Here is a 17,270-nt window from a genome sequence, read left to right on the forward strand (position 1 = left end):
ACTATCATTGCCATGGCATGTGATCGATTACACGATCTGACGATTCTAAAGTGAACGCCTTACCACTATGCTAAGTGCCCCTTACATCTTGAAAATGTCTGACAAAATTTAGGCCACAATCACAAAACTGTTTAAACGATTGTAGGAGACAGGAGAAAAATTTTAAGAACTAGGAAGTTTGAGCCCCATCAAGTTTTTGAGAAAATGGGGGTAGGCCTGCTAGTTTCAAAATTTACGTAAAAAAGCTCAAGCATTACTTTAGTCATTCAACAGAACGTAAGAAGGAGCTGCTCGCTTTTAACAATAACAATCAAACACAAGTAGTCATTAATACTTCGAGAGTGATCACTTACTTTTAATGAAAAAAAATCATCAATTGATTGATACAACTAAATCGTACTATGGAAGCTCATCACCGGACTAAATGGTACCAACGCCATCGGACGACCGTCCTCGCACTAGAGTTCCAGCTCATTTATCGATTATATTGTCAATATATTGTCAGTCTCCATAAAATTACAAAAATTATCGATAATAATCCATCAAAAATGGATTATAATCCTTTATTTTTTATCATCCTTTATTATATTATTTCAATATAGTCCATCAAAAGTGGATTTGTTTTCTGAAATTTTTTACGGCAATATAATCCCTTATTATCGGTTATAATCAATTCTAATGGATTTTCCGAGAGATTAGTCACGAAAATTACAATTTTGTTCAAAGTTATCGCATTTCCTGCTTAGTGCAGTTGCTACGTGGGATCTAAAAACAGTAGGATCTGATAGTTTTATTGAAGAACAATCTGGTTTTTAGAACAAAAAGCAGGCCACCACATTGTCATTACTGATGTAACAAGTTCTCGTTTTGCTCGTAATTTTTACCAGTCGTTTCTTTGTCGAAAACGCTGATGGTTGAGGGATCGAAACCCGTTAAGTCCCTGTTTTTGCTCTTTTTGATAGGTTAGTTGATGCTGTTTCAGCGCTAAAATTTTGCCAAATAAGCATTTCCATAAGTTCAAAAGATTGCATGAAAAGTCTGTGATCAGTGGTTTTTCATAAATGGAAATTGCATGACTAGTTTTTTTTCCATAGAGCAAAAAATTGATTTTCTTAAAATTTAATTTCTCAAAGCTTTTTAGGCTCTGTTCTTAACAGAACCCAGAGTTGTCTTACACAAATTATAAAGTGAAAAAGATCAAAATTTTAAATTTTGGCAAAATTTTCAAGGAAAAGCACTTTTAGAATTTGATTTTTTAAATAATCAGACATTGGTGGAAAAAAATCCAATTTTGTGTATCAAGGACCACGTTACCTACACAAAAATTTCAGTTTTGCAGGCTATTTTTTTTTCAGAAAATGCTTGTTTGAGTACAAAATTAATTTTGAGAAAAAAAACTGAAAAATTTGGGAGCAATTTTAAAAATGTTGGTGAAAGTTTTTGTGCGCCATCAAAAAAGCAAGTCATATCATTTAATATATGTGGCTAGTATTTTTCAAGAAATGGTTTTTCTTTTTTATTTAGTACGATTCACCGACTTGTATGCCACGCAAACAAGAAAAAAACTTGTTTGAAATTTCGATGACACCATTTTAGCAAAGTGTATTAACTTTTTAAAATTAAAATTTTTGAATAGACTTAGTCATAGATATTAATGACATACTTGAATATAACTTTTTATATTATCATCAAAAAATTATCAAAATTAATGGATTATGAAATGTTTAAATATCTTAACTTGGCGCCGATATTTAATCATAATTTCGATAAATTAGAATCATATTTGTAATTTAATCGATTATTGTCTCTTCTAACTGGCGGCCGGCATTCAATTGATACGGTATTGTTTTTAGCAAAATCTTGTTAGGGACCTTTTTTTGCCCATGCAATTTAGAGTTACCCGAGTTGACCTCCACAGGCCAAAAACACTAATCATAAAGCTCCATAAATTAAGCCTTTACGATTAGCTTTATCTGTCAATGAAGGTCAACTCGGGTAACTCTAAACTGCATGGGCGAGAGAAATGTCCAACCAGATTTTAACTAAAGACAAACTCATATCAATTAAATTCCCGCACTCAGTAAAAAGAGGACATAATCGAATATTTTACAATTATAATTAATTATCAGCGCTAAATTTAGATGTTTAAACAATTTGTAATCCATGATAATGGTAAAATCTTTAGTAGTAATAAATTGTAATCAACTATTCGATTTCGTTTATGAACAAGTCTGTGAAAAAATATTAACCATACATAAAATGGTATCAAAGGGTTTTTAAAGAAACTTTTTTTAGTTTTTTGGCATAAGAGAAGGTGTATCTTACTAAATAAAAACTTTGTAAAATCAAAATTTTCCAAAGTTTTCTAATGTTGAGTTTATAGTCCACATGGAGCTGTTTGCCAAGTTTTCTTCCTTACGTTCCTTTTTCTGTCCTTGCCCCGTCTTTGTTGTTTTCATTGTTGACGTCTATTGTCCCGTGTTCCTCATCAATTTGCAAATGTTCATCGTCTTTTTCTTCCGTTCCTTTTTCACTGGTTTTCACGAATAGTTTTCCCATGTTGTTGTCCATTGTCTCGTCTTCGGTTGGTGATGTTAGGTCTGTGACGTTGTTGTTTGTTGTTGTCTTATTCTTTTGGCTAATGGCTTCTGTAAATTTCACGCAAGCCTTGTACTCGGGAGTCTTCTCTGTGAAAATCATATCTTGAATGAGTGATTTCAAGCTTGGGTAATTCCCTGGTGTCGACTTTTCTGGTGGTGAATCGATTTTGAATTGCCTCGTCTTTGAGGTGTTCGTTGTTTTCATCGCGTTGATTGAGATAAGGTTTCCGAGTGCTGTTGTCAGCGTTGCTTGTCGGTTCCTTGTTGATTTTCTTGTCGCAATGTCATTGTCCGTATACTAAAGGGCAATGATCAAATGCTGTTCCGCTATTTTTAATAGCCTCGGTTTTTTTCCAAAAGTTTGTACCCATGCAGAGTGTGGTGTTAAAGTGAGTATTTTTCCCTCGACGGTTTTATATTTTTGCTCAAATGTTTTGGGATCCTTAACCTTTGTTGCTAATCTAATTATTTTTCGTGCCACCTGGTCTCTTCGTTTTTCCGTGTTTTTGTAAATTGTTTTTTGTATACCCTTGCATCTTACGCTTAGTGTGTTCTTAGCCAGTTCTATGGATTTAGAAGTTGCACCTGTTTCTTGTTGTTTTGGTGAGTGTGCGTTTTGTAGCTTCCTTGGTAGCGGTTTCTGTTTCTTTTTTGACACTTCATCCTCAGTCCAGCGTTGAAGGTCGTGCATGATTACGGCTTGTATCGGTGGCTTCGTAAGTTTTTTTCGATCTAAACATGCATGTTTTGCGCTCTCCCAGTTTAGGTTGTTTGGTGAGCTATTTGTTGCTATATCTGATAGTGGGGTATTTGGTTGTCTGCCCATATGTGCCTCAAATGGTGAGACTTTTCTGACATTGTGTGGTGTGATTGTCAATGTTTTTGTTGTTTCTGCCATATCTGAAGCTAGTTTATATGGTTGGCTTAGTTGGTCTTTTTTCATAACTGCTAGCCTACTTTTGATTGTTTGAATCATTCTTTCGATAACACTTTTTGCTCTATGATCATCTACTGGTGCGAAGAGTAATTTTACGTTGTTTGTGCGGCAAGAAAAATGAAATTGTTAGCTCTAAATGTTTGTGATTGGTCACACTTTGACCTTCTGGATATCCAATTGTTAGAAATGTACCTCTGCATCAACTTAATTGAAATGTCTGCTGTTGTACTTGACACAATCTTTGCGGTCGTGAACTTTGAAAATTTATCGATAGCAACTAGAATATACGCATCTCATTTAAGTTCATCCCGAAGCGGCTTCGCGAAATGTAATTGAACCTCTCCGTTAGGTTCTACTACTGGTTTCATTCGGAATGACTGCTTTTTTCCTAAGTTTTCACCTTGTTTGGTGCAGTGTCGGCAATTCTGTGCCATTTGCAAGTGTTCGATTGCCTATACAATTTCTAGCAATTCTAATTCGTTTACGGAACATTTTTCCTCGAAGGAGTTTAGAAAGCGTGACGCATATGCTACAGCCACCCAGCCTTTTGGTGAATGTTGCCCTAAAGCCACCCCTAGCCCTGTACTAGATGCATTTCAGACAATGCGAGCATCTAACTGTTGGTCAAAATGTTCGTATTGTGTAATTTCAGCTAATTGTTTTATTATATTTTTAAATGCTATGTTATGTTCTGATGACCGATTGAGTGGTTTATTTATCTCACTGTTTTTTAACAATGGGCGTAAATTGGCAGCTGTTTGCGCTAGATTAGGTATATATCGTGTTAAATGGTGCATTGATCCCATAAAACTTTTCAGTTGTTTGAAACTTTTGGGGGGTGACAGTTTTTTGATCGCATCTGTTTTCTTTATAAGTGGTTTAGTTCCTTCGCTATTGATGTTAAAACCTAACCACTAATTATGTTTGCTTGCAAACTTACATTTATCAAATGAGATTGCAAGGTTCACTTCACCTAGGTTTTTGACTGCCTGTGTGACTCCACTGTTTCTTTCGTTACAATTAGTATGTCGGCTAGAAACGCGTATGTATTAGTGCGGCTTGTGAATGTCGAATCGATTACTTTCTGAAATTATGCTGGCATATCCGTAAGACGGTAAAATCCCGTCTGGAATTGGTTTGTTTCGGTGGCGTTACCGCCAATAAGACTGAAATTACACTGTTATTTGGTTGTTTTATCCAAAGGTATTGTGAGTATGCGTATTGTAGATCGAGTGTAGAAATTAACGTTTGATTTGAGTTGTCCGATTTCACCACTTGTGCGATGTTGTCCAGGAGTAGATCTATGTTAGGCATTTGATTTTTGTTCGTATATATAAACTTGCTGATTTTTTCTGAGTCTAAAGCCAATTTTACTGTCTGGTCCGTTTTACTGTTATAACGATAGGGCTGATAAATTGTTTATACGAACCTTTGTCCAATTTAATAATGTGTTTCTGATCTATCAGCTTGTTTAATTCCGCTTCGACCCATTCCTGTAGGTGTATTGGTATACGTCTGCCCTTTTGCTGAATTGGGTTGAACTCCTTGATAAATTGAGCTTTCATTACATGGTATTTCGAATTTCCTATTCGCACGCATAGTTTTTGAAAATTGTCCTTGACCCATTGTTTAATCTCTGATTTGACTCTTCTCTTTCTTGTACGTTTAGTACCTTGTGTGTTTGCTTTTTTGAACCAACTTGATACCTATGCGCTGTAATAGGTTCCGTCCTATGGTATTTTTCTTGTGGTCGTCCACAAAAATAAATGGAGCTGTCTGAACTTTCCAGACTCCCGACTCAATTGTGAATACCAGTCTTCCTTTCGGTTTTCTTGTTTCGACGTTGTAACATGCTAGATTCCTAGCTGTATCCTCCGGTGGCATATTTTTGAAAATTGCTATCCTGTTGTTTTGTTGTATTCGTCGTGCTGTTTTTTCGTTGAGAAAGGACATTGGGCTGCCCGAGTCGGCAATGGCGAAAATTTCCGTTGTATTTATTTTCAATTTAACAATATGTCCATTTAGGTCGTCTTCTGAAAATGTGTCTTCAAAAGATTCCGCGATTGCCATAACCAAAAATTGATCTATCTGGTAATCATACCATCCATTTTTGTAGTGAATTCGGCAAATGCCACGGGGTTGTTGTCTGTCTCTGTGCTTTCTGTTTCTTTTTCTTTTTGTTGTTCGTCGTGTTCGTTTCCAAAATAATTAACGTTCGTGGAAAGGCAAACTTTCGCAAAGTACGCATTTTGAGAAGATTTTGTCTTTTGCTGGGCTCGATTGTAAATGATTGGTGCTGTACTGGTTTCCGCAGTTGTAGCATTGTTTTTGGTTGTTCGGGTTTGTGTTCCGTTGATGTTGTACACTTGTGTTTTGTGTTCCACGCGGATACGGTCGGCCGCGGAAGCCACCCCGGCCTCTCTGTGTATTCTGATTGTTTTGTTGGTTGTATCTGCCACGTGTATTTATGTAGTGTATCGGCTTTTGATTTGTAGTTATTGTTTGGCCTCCGAACGGTTTTTTTTTCATAGTTCGACTGTGTTCTTTCACTTTTTCTCGACGCATCGCGTATTCGTATGCATTTTGTGAGCCCCGTGTTTGAGCTAGCACTTTTTGCGCAATCTATAATGGTCAATCGTCAAGCGATTACCAAGGTTAATCTTCAATAACATAAATGTTATTAACCTAGATAATTTATAAATACAAATGAAGTTTATATGAAGTTTTGTCAACCCATGCCGGATGATAGGGACAATACGGTTAAAAGGATTCCCAATTTGGTTGCTTTTCTAAGCAGACGATATGTGATGGATGAAACCCCAGTCAAGCAATTCTGGTTTAAAAACACTGAACGAAATTCGAGAAACCGGAAAACAGAAAAACACATGTGGAGAAACAAGCCTCAAGGCTTTTGCGTTAAGTAGAATGGATTGATAATACAAAAGGTTGTTAAATCTACCTGATTAAGGGTCAGAGGAAACAACCATTTCAGCGGAAGAAGGACAACCCATGCGACAAATGAAATCACAAAAAAATGGAGAAGACAACCATTAGTCCAGAACATCAACTAATGGGAAAAACTGAGTGGAATTTTTGCCGAAAAAACAGGAATTTTAGAAGCTCAAATAAAACCAGGAAAAACCTTACCGATAAGAGCAGGGATTAGTAGTAGTAAACAACTTCAGAGAGGACTAGCGCCTGAACAGACGAAGACACTGAAATGTCATGCGAATGAGACCTGTAGGACCTTAATTCCATCTTCATTGAGGGGACTTCACGGGAAGCTAGAGGGATTATACTAACAATTTTGATTGCTATCTTTAATGAAAAGAGCAAAGAGTAAGGTACAACAAGGGCGCTAGTACTCATCGCGGTGTCTGCCAAACCACTGGGACCCTTCATTATCTCAACAAATCAATACTCGTTTGGTTTTTTAGTTTGACAGATGAATATATGTCCAAGGTTGATTGATTGAAAAAAAAAACAAGACTACGCACGATCGATCCCGAGACCCAAGGGAAATCTATCAGACCCGACCAGAAGGCAATGGTCAGCTGACAAACATACTACGGCACTGGATCAAACAGTAACGGGAGGAAAAATACTACTTGGAGAAGTACTGATACAGGATTTCGAAGTTTCTTTTTACGAGAAAAACAGGAGCTGTTAGATCAGTGACGGTCTTGTGGTAGCCTGCACGATATTCATAGAAACTTGATTGTTCATCAATAACACTATCAAAACCAGGGGCGGATCTAAAATTTTCTCGAGGGGGGGCGCATTTTCAAAAAATTTTCTTTATTTAGGACGACCAAATTTTCCGAGCTCTGCTAAGCCAGTGAAAAGACGCTGTTTTGGGCACTTTTTAGAAAATTTTAACAAAAAAAATCGCGTTCGTTTTTTTGGCGCTCGCTCCCACTCAAAGTTAGTATATATTGGCGCTGCAAGCGCCTTTAGAAAAATTTTAAGGGTCCTTTGGCCAAAAATGGATTCGTTAAAAAGTACCTTTGGGTTGGCAGGGGGTCGAATCAACCCCTCCCCTCCCAAAAAAAATCCACCCCTGATCAGACCTCACTGTTTTTAGATCTTATAACAATATGGGTTACTGAAGTATTGAAAGGTTACCTAACAAAACTTGCACAAATTTGATTGGCCTCGAACTTGCGAGAGATGGATAAATTTGACATGATGAACGTGCGACCTACGATAAAAACATGAAAACGTATAATACATTCTCTTAAGACCGATGTGTACCCAAACACATGGCAGATGGAAACTGTTCATTGTTTGACGTCGCCTACTCATTGTTGTTTGAGAGAAAGCTGATTGTTACAAAACCCTAACCATCATGAAAAAAAATGAACTCATTGGGATTGCCGTCAAAAATAAATATTGTTTTATAATTATCAAAAAACTAACTTTTTGGAGTCGCTTTCAACGAGATAGCTGGATAATGACAAGAAATTGTGAGCTGAATTTCGGCGAGAAGAAGAGTAAAGCAGCATCATCTGTGACTACGTCAAGCGTAGTATACCTTCACGTATTGAATGGGTCATCTACATCATAACTACTGGATTAGTCTTCAAGCTATAAGTTTCTTGAAACTTTTCAAACCGCAATATTTTTCATCCATTTCAGTTGAGTTGACTCTCGTCAAGTGCTTTGAGTCAATGATCTGTTTTTGTATCTGTGATCAGTTCTTGGAACTGTGAATATTTTCTGTGACTTACAATAAAAGTTTGATAGTTGGTCCTGTTTCTTGCAGATGTTGATTTTCTGTTCCTCAAGTCTTGCTACTCCTGTTTTATCAAGAGTTCTGCGATTTTGTATGATCGTGTTTACTTCATTGAAATATCTGCTTGCTATGAGATGATCGAGAGCGTTTGAGTTGCTCGAAATTTTCTGCCATGTCAATATGGCTGTCGTTGTTTCTCTCGAGGTTTTTCTGATAATATTGGTCGATGGGAATTCTTGAAAATTTTGACTCTCTTCAAAAATTTATATTCCAATTTTACTTTTCTAATTAAGGTCGGTGCTATAGAACTTTTTAAACATTATCACAATGAACTTTTTGAATCGAAATGGTTTACAATGTTGCACTGAGTTTAAGTACAGAGCAGAAACTGCAATAAATTTTTACGGACAAAATAACAAAAAAATTTAAAAATTCAGTTTGAGTGATTTAAAATCAATTCAGTTTGATACAAAAATTAGGCTTTAAAATCAATTTAAAACAATTCTAAATCAATTTATACTCATTTTTGGTATTTGTTCTTGGTTTTTAACTCGAGCTGGTTTCAGTAACATTTTTTTTGTATTTCACCGTAAGGAAGTTTTTTCATTTATTTGCCAGTTGCCTAACAAAAATGCCCAATAAAAACATATGAAATGCAATTGTATTCAAATGAAATCTGAGAAATTTGAAAAAAAACTGTTCGATTGTTTTTTTTGGCTTTTAGAAACATTTGGATGTTCCAAAAAACTTTGAGCGCTATTTTAAATCTTTGTATCTGTTGTTGAAAACGGCACTCGGAGGGTGGATTTTCGAACATTGGTTGCAAAATCCCCACAAGTTTTGGCACCTTTCGCGACGTGGTTATGCCAAATTTGACCTACTCGCTGCTAATTGATGCAAAGTCCACAACTCCATCGGAGTGGGAAGGATGATATTTGCAGATTCTCTGGTGAACAAAATGTCTTATCATTGTTTTCAAAACTTTTACCGATGTTCAAAACCAAATTCGTAACAAAAATACATTAGCAACGACGATAGGGTGATATATATGACGACATCTTTTTATTGGAATGAAACTGACCTGTTCTAAGTGCCTTGAAGTTTAGTGCTCTTATTTTTAACACGCAAACACTTTTCGTTTTTGATTCGCTAAATCAAAAATTTTTTCAACCATAAGAAGAAATTTGGAGTTTTTCTGCATAACTTACCTAACTTCAAGACTGCCCAAACCTTCTTCTTTTGCATGTACTTCCTTTGTCCGAAATGTGGAAAGAGAAAAAGCTCTTAGATAATTTTGAGGTGATATCACAAAATGATCATATATTTCCTCCTGCACTGCGTCCTGGTATGGTGGGCAGTAAGTTTTTCTAGTCGTTCAATGGTTTGTCGGCGGTAGCTTGAGAACTCCTTGAGCTAGCAAATTACATGACCTTTCTTTGTTCATGTGGAAAACCATAAACAACATCTGCTGAACAAGCAGTCACAGCGATTTGGCATAAAGTTGAGATTACCTCATCTGTGGCGCAAACTAAAGCATCTTTATCAAAAAAATTGGCCAATCACAAAATTGGAGAAAAAAGCAAAGCCTTTTTAGTTGAAGATGCAAAATCAGGCAGAAAATGATTCCCTCATGGTTTAAAGGCTGTTGAGTGTTTCGAGTTAAGTGAAATGATTGAAATTATCACTGACGTAAAAGGTAATGCGGGAAACTACAAAAATAACAAGATTTTTTTTCAGCACGAAGTCGTTGACTCTATGATTCGAGAGAGCTGCAGGAAGCTAACGGAACACACTATCAGTCTTTTTTTTGCTCTGCTCATGGCAGCGGATCAAAAAACTGAAAAAGAGTTTCGCCGTAAACAGCTTCGCCGTGAAAAGCTTCTCCGTAAAAGAGCTTCGCCATTCAGCCTCCATCGACATCTGCTCGGAAAGATCAAAATTAAAAAGAAAAAAAAAACGTTTTTATGATGCCTAAATGATATAAATCAGAAGGTGAATGAGCGTAAAAACAAACGTTTAAATAACAACCAAAGAAGGAACTGTAAACTAAAAAGGAATTCGAAAAGAACATCAGATGAATATCAACAGATTTGAAAAACTGAGCTACTGTAACTCGACTCCGCGACAGGCAATGTCGGAAAGTCTGACAGGAGGGGAAATACTTTTTACCAGAAGCGAATAATTTCACTTTAAAATTATTCACTGCGCTGAAGGGAGGTTCACTTGTTGATTACCACGATTTGTACTGGAGTCGATGATTCATTGTTTGCGTCTGACTATGAAGTCTTCTGTGGAATTTGCTTCATACGCATGAGATGATGGATTGCACTTGTTACTTCGCGACGAAGCAATTTTTTTAGAGACGCTACTTTGAAATTTTGTAAATCAGACCTACAATCCTAAAGAGCCTTTACTGTAAATCAATAGAAGATGTGTGTCGTTACATATTTTGAAAAGCAAAAAAGTTTTTCAAAACAAAATTACTCAAAACAAAATACTTGTAGATATCTTTGACAATTCATTATATACAAAAACGTACCCAGACATAAACAGAAAAACAAAAAAAGTGTTTCAAACTTTTTATATCATCAATTCGTGCAAACCCATGCATGCATCGCTGGCAAAAATGTTAAAACTTACAAACGGAATTTTTTTTCTGATGGAGAGTTGTGATTGAAAACAACTGGGTCACTAACTGAAAAAATCAGCATGATTAACCGAAGGAGACACTATCTCTGCACATGTTTCAATTCGTTAAAAAAAATTTTGAATAAACTTGTCATCACTGCAGGCTATGTGGGCAAGTTTGGTATGAGAGGAAATAATTGTTACCAGAAGCGAATACGGCCACTGTGAAAATATTCTCACATTTTCATTGACTACCCTTTTGATTCCTCTCCTAAAGTAAAGGAACTTACTTCAAGGAGCAAAGAGAAGGTTAACATCATGCGAAATGTGGGAATCATCACGCTGCTTGAAGTGACAAAGTTTCTTCCGACTTTGCAAACTAATGAAAGTTATGTTTTGGCCATTAATTTCTAAACTGAACCAAATGTTCGGAAGGATGAGAGCTCACATCGCAAAAGTTCTTCAACTCAGCCAGAGTAACTGGATGACACAATTGGTTGAACTCAACAACCTCCACCAAAAATTCTCTATTGAATAATTTTCATTATAGCTTCTAAAAGCTGCTCATTAAATCAACATTCGATAAGAAAATGGAGTCTAACAAGACATGAACGAAATTTACAAACCAGTTAGTGTGATATACTCGACTGCGTCAAAATATAACTCTGAACACAATGAAGGGCGTTAATATTAATGATGTTCAATTGGCTACAAAAGCTTTTATTTAAAGAATTGCTATAGGTTGATTTTGTTTTGAAAACTAAATATGAGCCGATCAGAGAATTGGTCGACCTAAAATCAAAATCACACTGTGTTTTCTACAAGGGAGAGGACGTAATGATATTTAAACCCCCACAACCCTTCATCTTCCGCACCCTACCCCAATCTTTTACAGAAAAAAAAATGGATTCACGCCATATAATTGTTCTTTCTATGACATTATTATGAAATTCGAACATTTTTGAGAGTAGTAAGTTTGCTATTTTTAAACTAAAAGTCAACTTTAGTTCTGTTTAGATTAAATTTTGAAACATTTTTCAGAAATGTAGGTCTGTGGGATAACTCAAAGGTACGATGTAGGAAAGTTCAAATGATTATGTATCATGTCACCTGTAGCTTAGCTCACTGCAATAATGAAAATATGTTATTTCAGGTTGATCCATTTGATGTCATTTGGACAATCAGATGAAATAGAATTGAATGCAATTCCTCGACTGTGAACTGCGCTTAACTGGTGAACAAAGCAAGGTTTTCAGTAAGAGACGGAAATATAACAGATGAAAAGTGCGTAGTTGTAGCCTTTTACCGAAAACCTGGCTTTTGTTCACTAGTTAAGCGTACTTTACAGCCGAGGAACCGCATTCAATTCTATTTCGTCTGATTGTCCAAATTACATCAAATTGACCAAACGATTGACCTCCGGATTGACCTCCATACACCGAAAACACTTATAATACAATTACATACATCAAGTGTTCTGAAAAATGCTTATCATACAATTTTCATACAATTTCGAAAAAAGATATCCACTATTTTTTAGGTTCATCTGATGGCCATATGCAAATGAGAGATAATCATGATCTGTTCTGATCTAGGACAACTAAATAAAAAACTGTAGAGAATATAACATAGCACTCGAGTAGTGGCAGATGCGTGGAAGGAGTGACGATTGTTGGTAGAGTGGAGTGTGTGCTAGAGTATCCAATGGAATGAGGTTAAAGTCCAGTGGCGGTATAGGTTTAGTCTCCTAGGTAGATGCAAATATATTAGAGGAAGCCACCTGTACGAATACGGCGACTCAGAATACAATTATCAGCGCAATATCCATCTGATTTCCCCACTCTAACACACATCCTTTTGAGTCCATTTCTGTCCAGACGGGCGATGTCTTTATCCCTCACCTTCTGCGACGTCATAACCCCAAATCCCAACATCTCTCCATGCACTCTCCGTGTCAAACAACACACTCTTACTCACACTCTCTGCCTTCACCCTCTCCTCATCAGTTGCGTCTATGTGACTGTTGTAGTCTGACGTGCCGAGAGTGTAGAAGTGCATGTTGTAGGGGTACTCTGTCTTTTTCATCCACTCTGCTGTCTCACCAACTCCATCTTTACACTTGACACTAAAGTCAAAGGTAACCAAACTGCTATTTGTAAAAACAGTGATGAGCCCAATTCTCCCAGGGTCTGTATTCTTTAAGACTTCTCTGATCTCCTGTGCTGTTTCCTCTGTGCCCTTTCCCTTTGATCCTCTCAACATTTTTTATTTTTGTACAAATTTGGGTTACTCATTGAGAAAAAAACTGAGGAGTTGAATCATGGAGTTTGATCCAGAAATTTCAATAACTATTGCTCTTTTTGTTCCATTGATTTGAGATTCCTAATTAAATTCTCTCTGAAATGAACACAATAACAAACTAATTACACAAATAAAAGGTTGAAAATGGAAACATTTGGATAGATTTGAATAATTATTACTTCACTTTCCCGAAAAATACGATTAATTTCACTATTTTTCTGAAGTTTCAATATTAATTCTTCTATTATGAGCTTTTTTAATCAAGTTTTTGTATCATTGTCTCAACATAATTCCAATTAAAATACATTTTGGGCATATTTTAAGCTTTGCACGTATGTATATCTTACAACTAGATCAGATGCGACAAAAAAATTAAGCAAAACCTGAGAGTTCTGCAATTTTTTCAAAAAATGTTTGCAGTTTTTTTACAAAAATTCATTTTTTTGCATTTTTTTCCCAAATCTTGATTTTTTTTTGAAGTTTCAGTAGGATCTAGTATAGCTTAAGAAAATTTTCTCATAGTTTCAAACGTATAAAACAATAATCAAAGAAACCAAATTGTAGGAGTTAGCTAAGAAATGCAAGTATCGGGAAAATCGTGCCCCAAAAGTTTCGGGCGCCGAACGAAAATTTTTCTGAAACTTACCATCTCAAACCTTACTATCTTAACACACAGGAAACTTAATCCCTATCTTAATACATAGTGAAATCTACTCCCTATCTTAATACATAGGTTGCTGACCGGATACTATATAGCCTATCTTAATACATGGGGGTCAGCAAACACCCCCCCACATGATCGCCTAAATCATATATTACTCCAGTGCATAGAAAACAATCTGAATTGCCCTAGAGTTGTCTTTCACAAATCATATAACCAATATAACAAGCTTTTAAATTTTGGCAACATTTTCCAACGATGGTTATCAGGCACTGATCAAAGAATACATGAACACGACATACAAAAGAAAACAAGAGTTTTCAGCAATTTTGAGAAAAAAAATTATTAAGCGAGAAGGGAAAAAATCCAATATTTTTGTATCCAGGACTACGTTATGCACCCAAAAAAAAGTTCTGATCGCAAAAATGTTTTTGAAAAAGGTTGGTTTTCGTACAAAATTCAATTTGCGGTTGAAAAAACAAAAAAAATTGGGGCAATTTCAAAATTACTTGGAAAAAGTTTTTGTGTCGCCATCAAAAAAATGCTAGGCATAGAATTTCTATATTTGGGAATTGTATGATAAACTTTTTTCAAAAAGCAAAAACCCGGTTTTTTTGACCACGTTGTTCTTTTAGAAGCAAACAGCCACAGAAATTAGTTTATATCTTTTTTCAACCACTTTTCGAAATTGTATGAAAATGTATGACAAGTATTTTTCCACACACTTGATGTATGGAATTGTATGATAAATTTTTTTTGGTTTATGAAGGTCAACCCGCGTCACTGCAATAATGAAAATGTGCTATTTCATTTGATCAATTTGTTGTCGTTTGGACAATCAGACGAAAAACTGAAAAATTGAATGCCTAATTGGTGAACAACGGTAAGGTTTTCGGCAAGAGACGGAAACATATCAGATGAAAAGTGCGTTTTTGTATAATGTCTAGGTAGGTTAAGCTGATGGTGATACGTAAATGAGAAATAATCATGTTCTGTTCTGATCTAGTACAACTAAATGAAAAACAATAAGGAAAATGATAAATTGTTACTTTGTTGCAGCTAATTTTACTTTATACAGTTAAAAGAATGAAAGGATAAAAATGATTTAATCTAAAGTTAGAACATTAAGAAGTGACAAATTTTCTCTGCCTCTCCGCCGTAGAGAATGAAAGTGTGAGGGTCAGACAAAAAAGACCAGTTAGATTAATTAGATAAGTCATTAGTCAAACTAGAGTAGATATAAAGTGGAATCATATCAGGAAAATACATAGCACTCGAGTAGAGGTAGATGCGTGAAAGGAGTGAAGATTGATGGTAGAATGGAGTGTGTACTAGTGTATCACTTGGAATAAGGTTGAAGTCCAGTGGCGGTGTAGGTTTAGTCTCCTAGGTAGATGCAAATATCGTAAATGTAGCCATCTGTAAGAACACGGCGACTCTGAATACAAGAAGCAGACCAACATCTATCTCCTTTCCCCACTCCAACATACATCCACTTGAGTCCATTTCTGTCCAGACGGGCGATGACCTCATCCCTCATCTTCTGTGTTGTCATACCCCCAAATCCCAGAACCTCTCTCCATGTACTCTCCATATCAAACAACACACTCTTACTCACAATCTCTATCTTCGCCCTCTCCTCATCAGTTGCTTCTCGTCTGTTGTAGTCTGAGTGTGGGACAGTGTAGATGTGCATGTTGTAGGGGTACTCTGTCTTGTTCATCCACTCTGCTGTCTCACCAACTCCATCTTTACACTTGACACTAAAGTCACCGGTAAACAAACCGCTATTTGCAGAAACAGTGATGAACCAACTGCTCTCAGGGTATGTATCCATTAAGACGTCTCTGATCACCGCTGCTGTATGCCTTGTGCCCTTCCCTTGTGATAATCGCATTCTGAACTCTGCAGTCGTCTTCCACTGAGCTGAAACAGCACCAATTTTCCACATAAACTTCCGCTCATTACAATCCAGTTTCAATGGTTACTCATATTGGAAACTGATTTTTCTTCTTTGATCATTTGGTATCTTATTCAATCTGGTTAAATTTTATTCAATCAAAAATGGTTCTCTTTAAAGCTGTTCTTTTTTCTTTAAGCAAAGTTTCATCCTATAACCTCATCCTCATGACAATAATTGAAATAAATGGTTGAAAACTAGAACTGATAAATGAAGAGCATAGAATTCACGAAAAAATCTTCAGCATGAATCCGTGCCGATGACAGAACTGATTTATAAACTTTCATGCCACATTAAGGTGAGCTCAAGTTGCTTGTAATCTAATTGGGTAGAACGACATGAATAATGAATTTAACCAAAGACTTATCTGTTTATACCTTGGTTGGCCATTTCCCCTCTATCTGTTTCGGATCTGCAGTGCGTTTGCAGCTGCCACACTCTGCTGCTGTCTCAAATTCTCGTCCCCTTCGGCCGCTCTCTCCTCCACTTCTCGTTACTTCTCTTTTCTCGATTTTGACCCGCTTTCTGATTTGATATATCTCAGTTTGGGGAGAGCAAGTGTCGACAAGTGTCGACAAGTGTCGATTGTTTTGAAAAATTTATTCAAGAGTAAAGATAGTATGAGTAAACTGGGTAAATAGTAAAAACACTCAAAAATAAGTTGAGGTAATTTACCTTAAAAAGTACCTGAAGTTATCGATGGTAAATTAAAGTACATTTTAAGGTAAATTACCTCAACTTATTTCAGAGTGTACGCTCACTTTACGCATATTGAATATATTCTCAAAACAATCAACAGTTGTTTCTCCCCAAAGTGAGATATATCAAGTCAGAAAGCGCATCAAAATTGAGAAAACTTCAGAGGTCTAGAAAGGTCAACGCCAGAAAAAACAATCATAAAACAAGGGCCTTAGACGATTGAATTGCAGTTTCTCGGCATCAAAACCTTGTTTACCAAAACGACGCAGTTTAATAAATACGCCAGAAAAAGGCGCTTTTGATTTAATAGCAATAGTCAGTGGAAATGTGTACAAAATTATGGTAAGCTAAGAATATGATTGTTACTTTGAAAAAAATATGATTAAAAATGCGTGCAAAAATTTGGTAAGCAAAGAATATGATTGCTAATTTTTGGCAACAGTGTTCGTGTTTTGTGAGCAGAGTGCTTTTTATGAAGTATTCAGCCAGAAAAAATATGTATGCGTTCTACTTACAACTCTTTGCATATGCATTAGCAAATTTGAAAACACACAAGTGCATACAAAATTGCTGAAGAAAAATCAAACTTCATAAAATCAGATTTTTGTGAAAATTTAAAATGGTTAAACTAGTCATGGTGCTAAGTAAAAAAGATGACAAGGCATTAAGGCGATCTGACATTAAAACGACATGATTTTAAGATGAAAAAACTTGTAAGAAGAACTGGTCGAATCTAAGCGAATGATTTC

General features: G+C 36.1%; 1 protein-coding gene across 4 annotated transcripts; it reads right to left on the bottom strand.

The window, feature by feature from the left end:
• Window positions 1-14,988: 14,988 nt before the first annotated feature.
• Window positions 14,989-16,903, bottom strand: LOC134852927 (uncharacterized). 4 transcript variants are annotated; one of them, XM_063868798.1, is made up of 3 exons: window positions 16,680-16,903; window positions 16,200-16,318; window positions 14,989-15,788 (listed from the first exon to the last, which is right to left on the bottom strand). In XM_063868798.1, exons 2-3 carry the CDS (start codon window positions 16,210-16,212, stop codon window positions 15,241-15,243), a joined length of 561 nt encoding a protein of 186 aa, XP_063724868.1. In that variant the 5' UTR covers window positions 16,213-16,318; window positions 16,680-16,903; the 3' UTR covers window positions 14,989-15,240. The 4 variants fall into 4 exon arrangements, with proteins under 4 accessions (XP_063724868.1, XP_063724865.1, XP_063724867.1 ...); XM_063868795.1 differs by having other exon boundaries at window positions 16,200-16,323; XM_063868797.1 differs by having other exon boundaries at window positions 16,200-16,328.
• Window positions 16,904-17,270: the final 367 nt, after the last annotated feature.

The sequence above is a fragment of the Symsagittifera roscoffensis genome, chromosome 8 (genome assembly GCF_963678635.1).
Source record: "Symsagittifera roscoffensis chromosome 8, txSymRosc1.1, whole genome shotgun sequence".
NCBI lineage: Eukaryota > Metazoa > Xenacoelomorpha > Acoela > Convolutidae > Symsagittifera > Symsagittifera roscoffensis.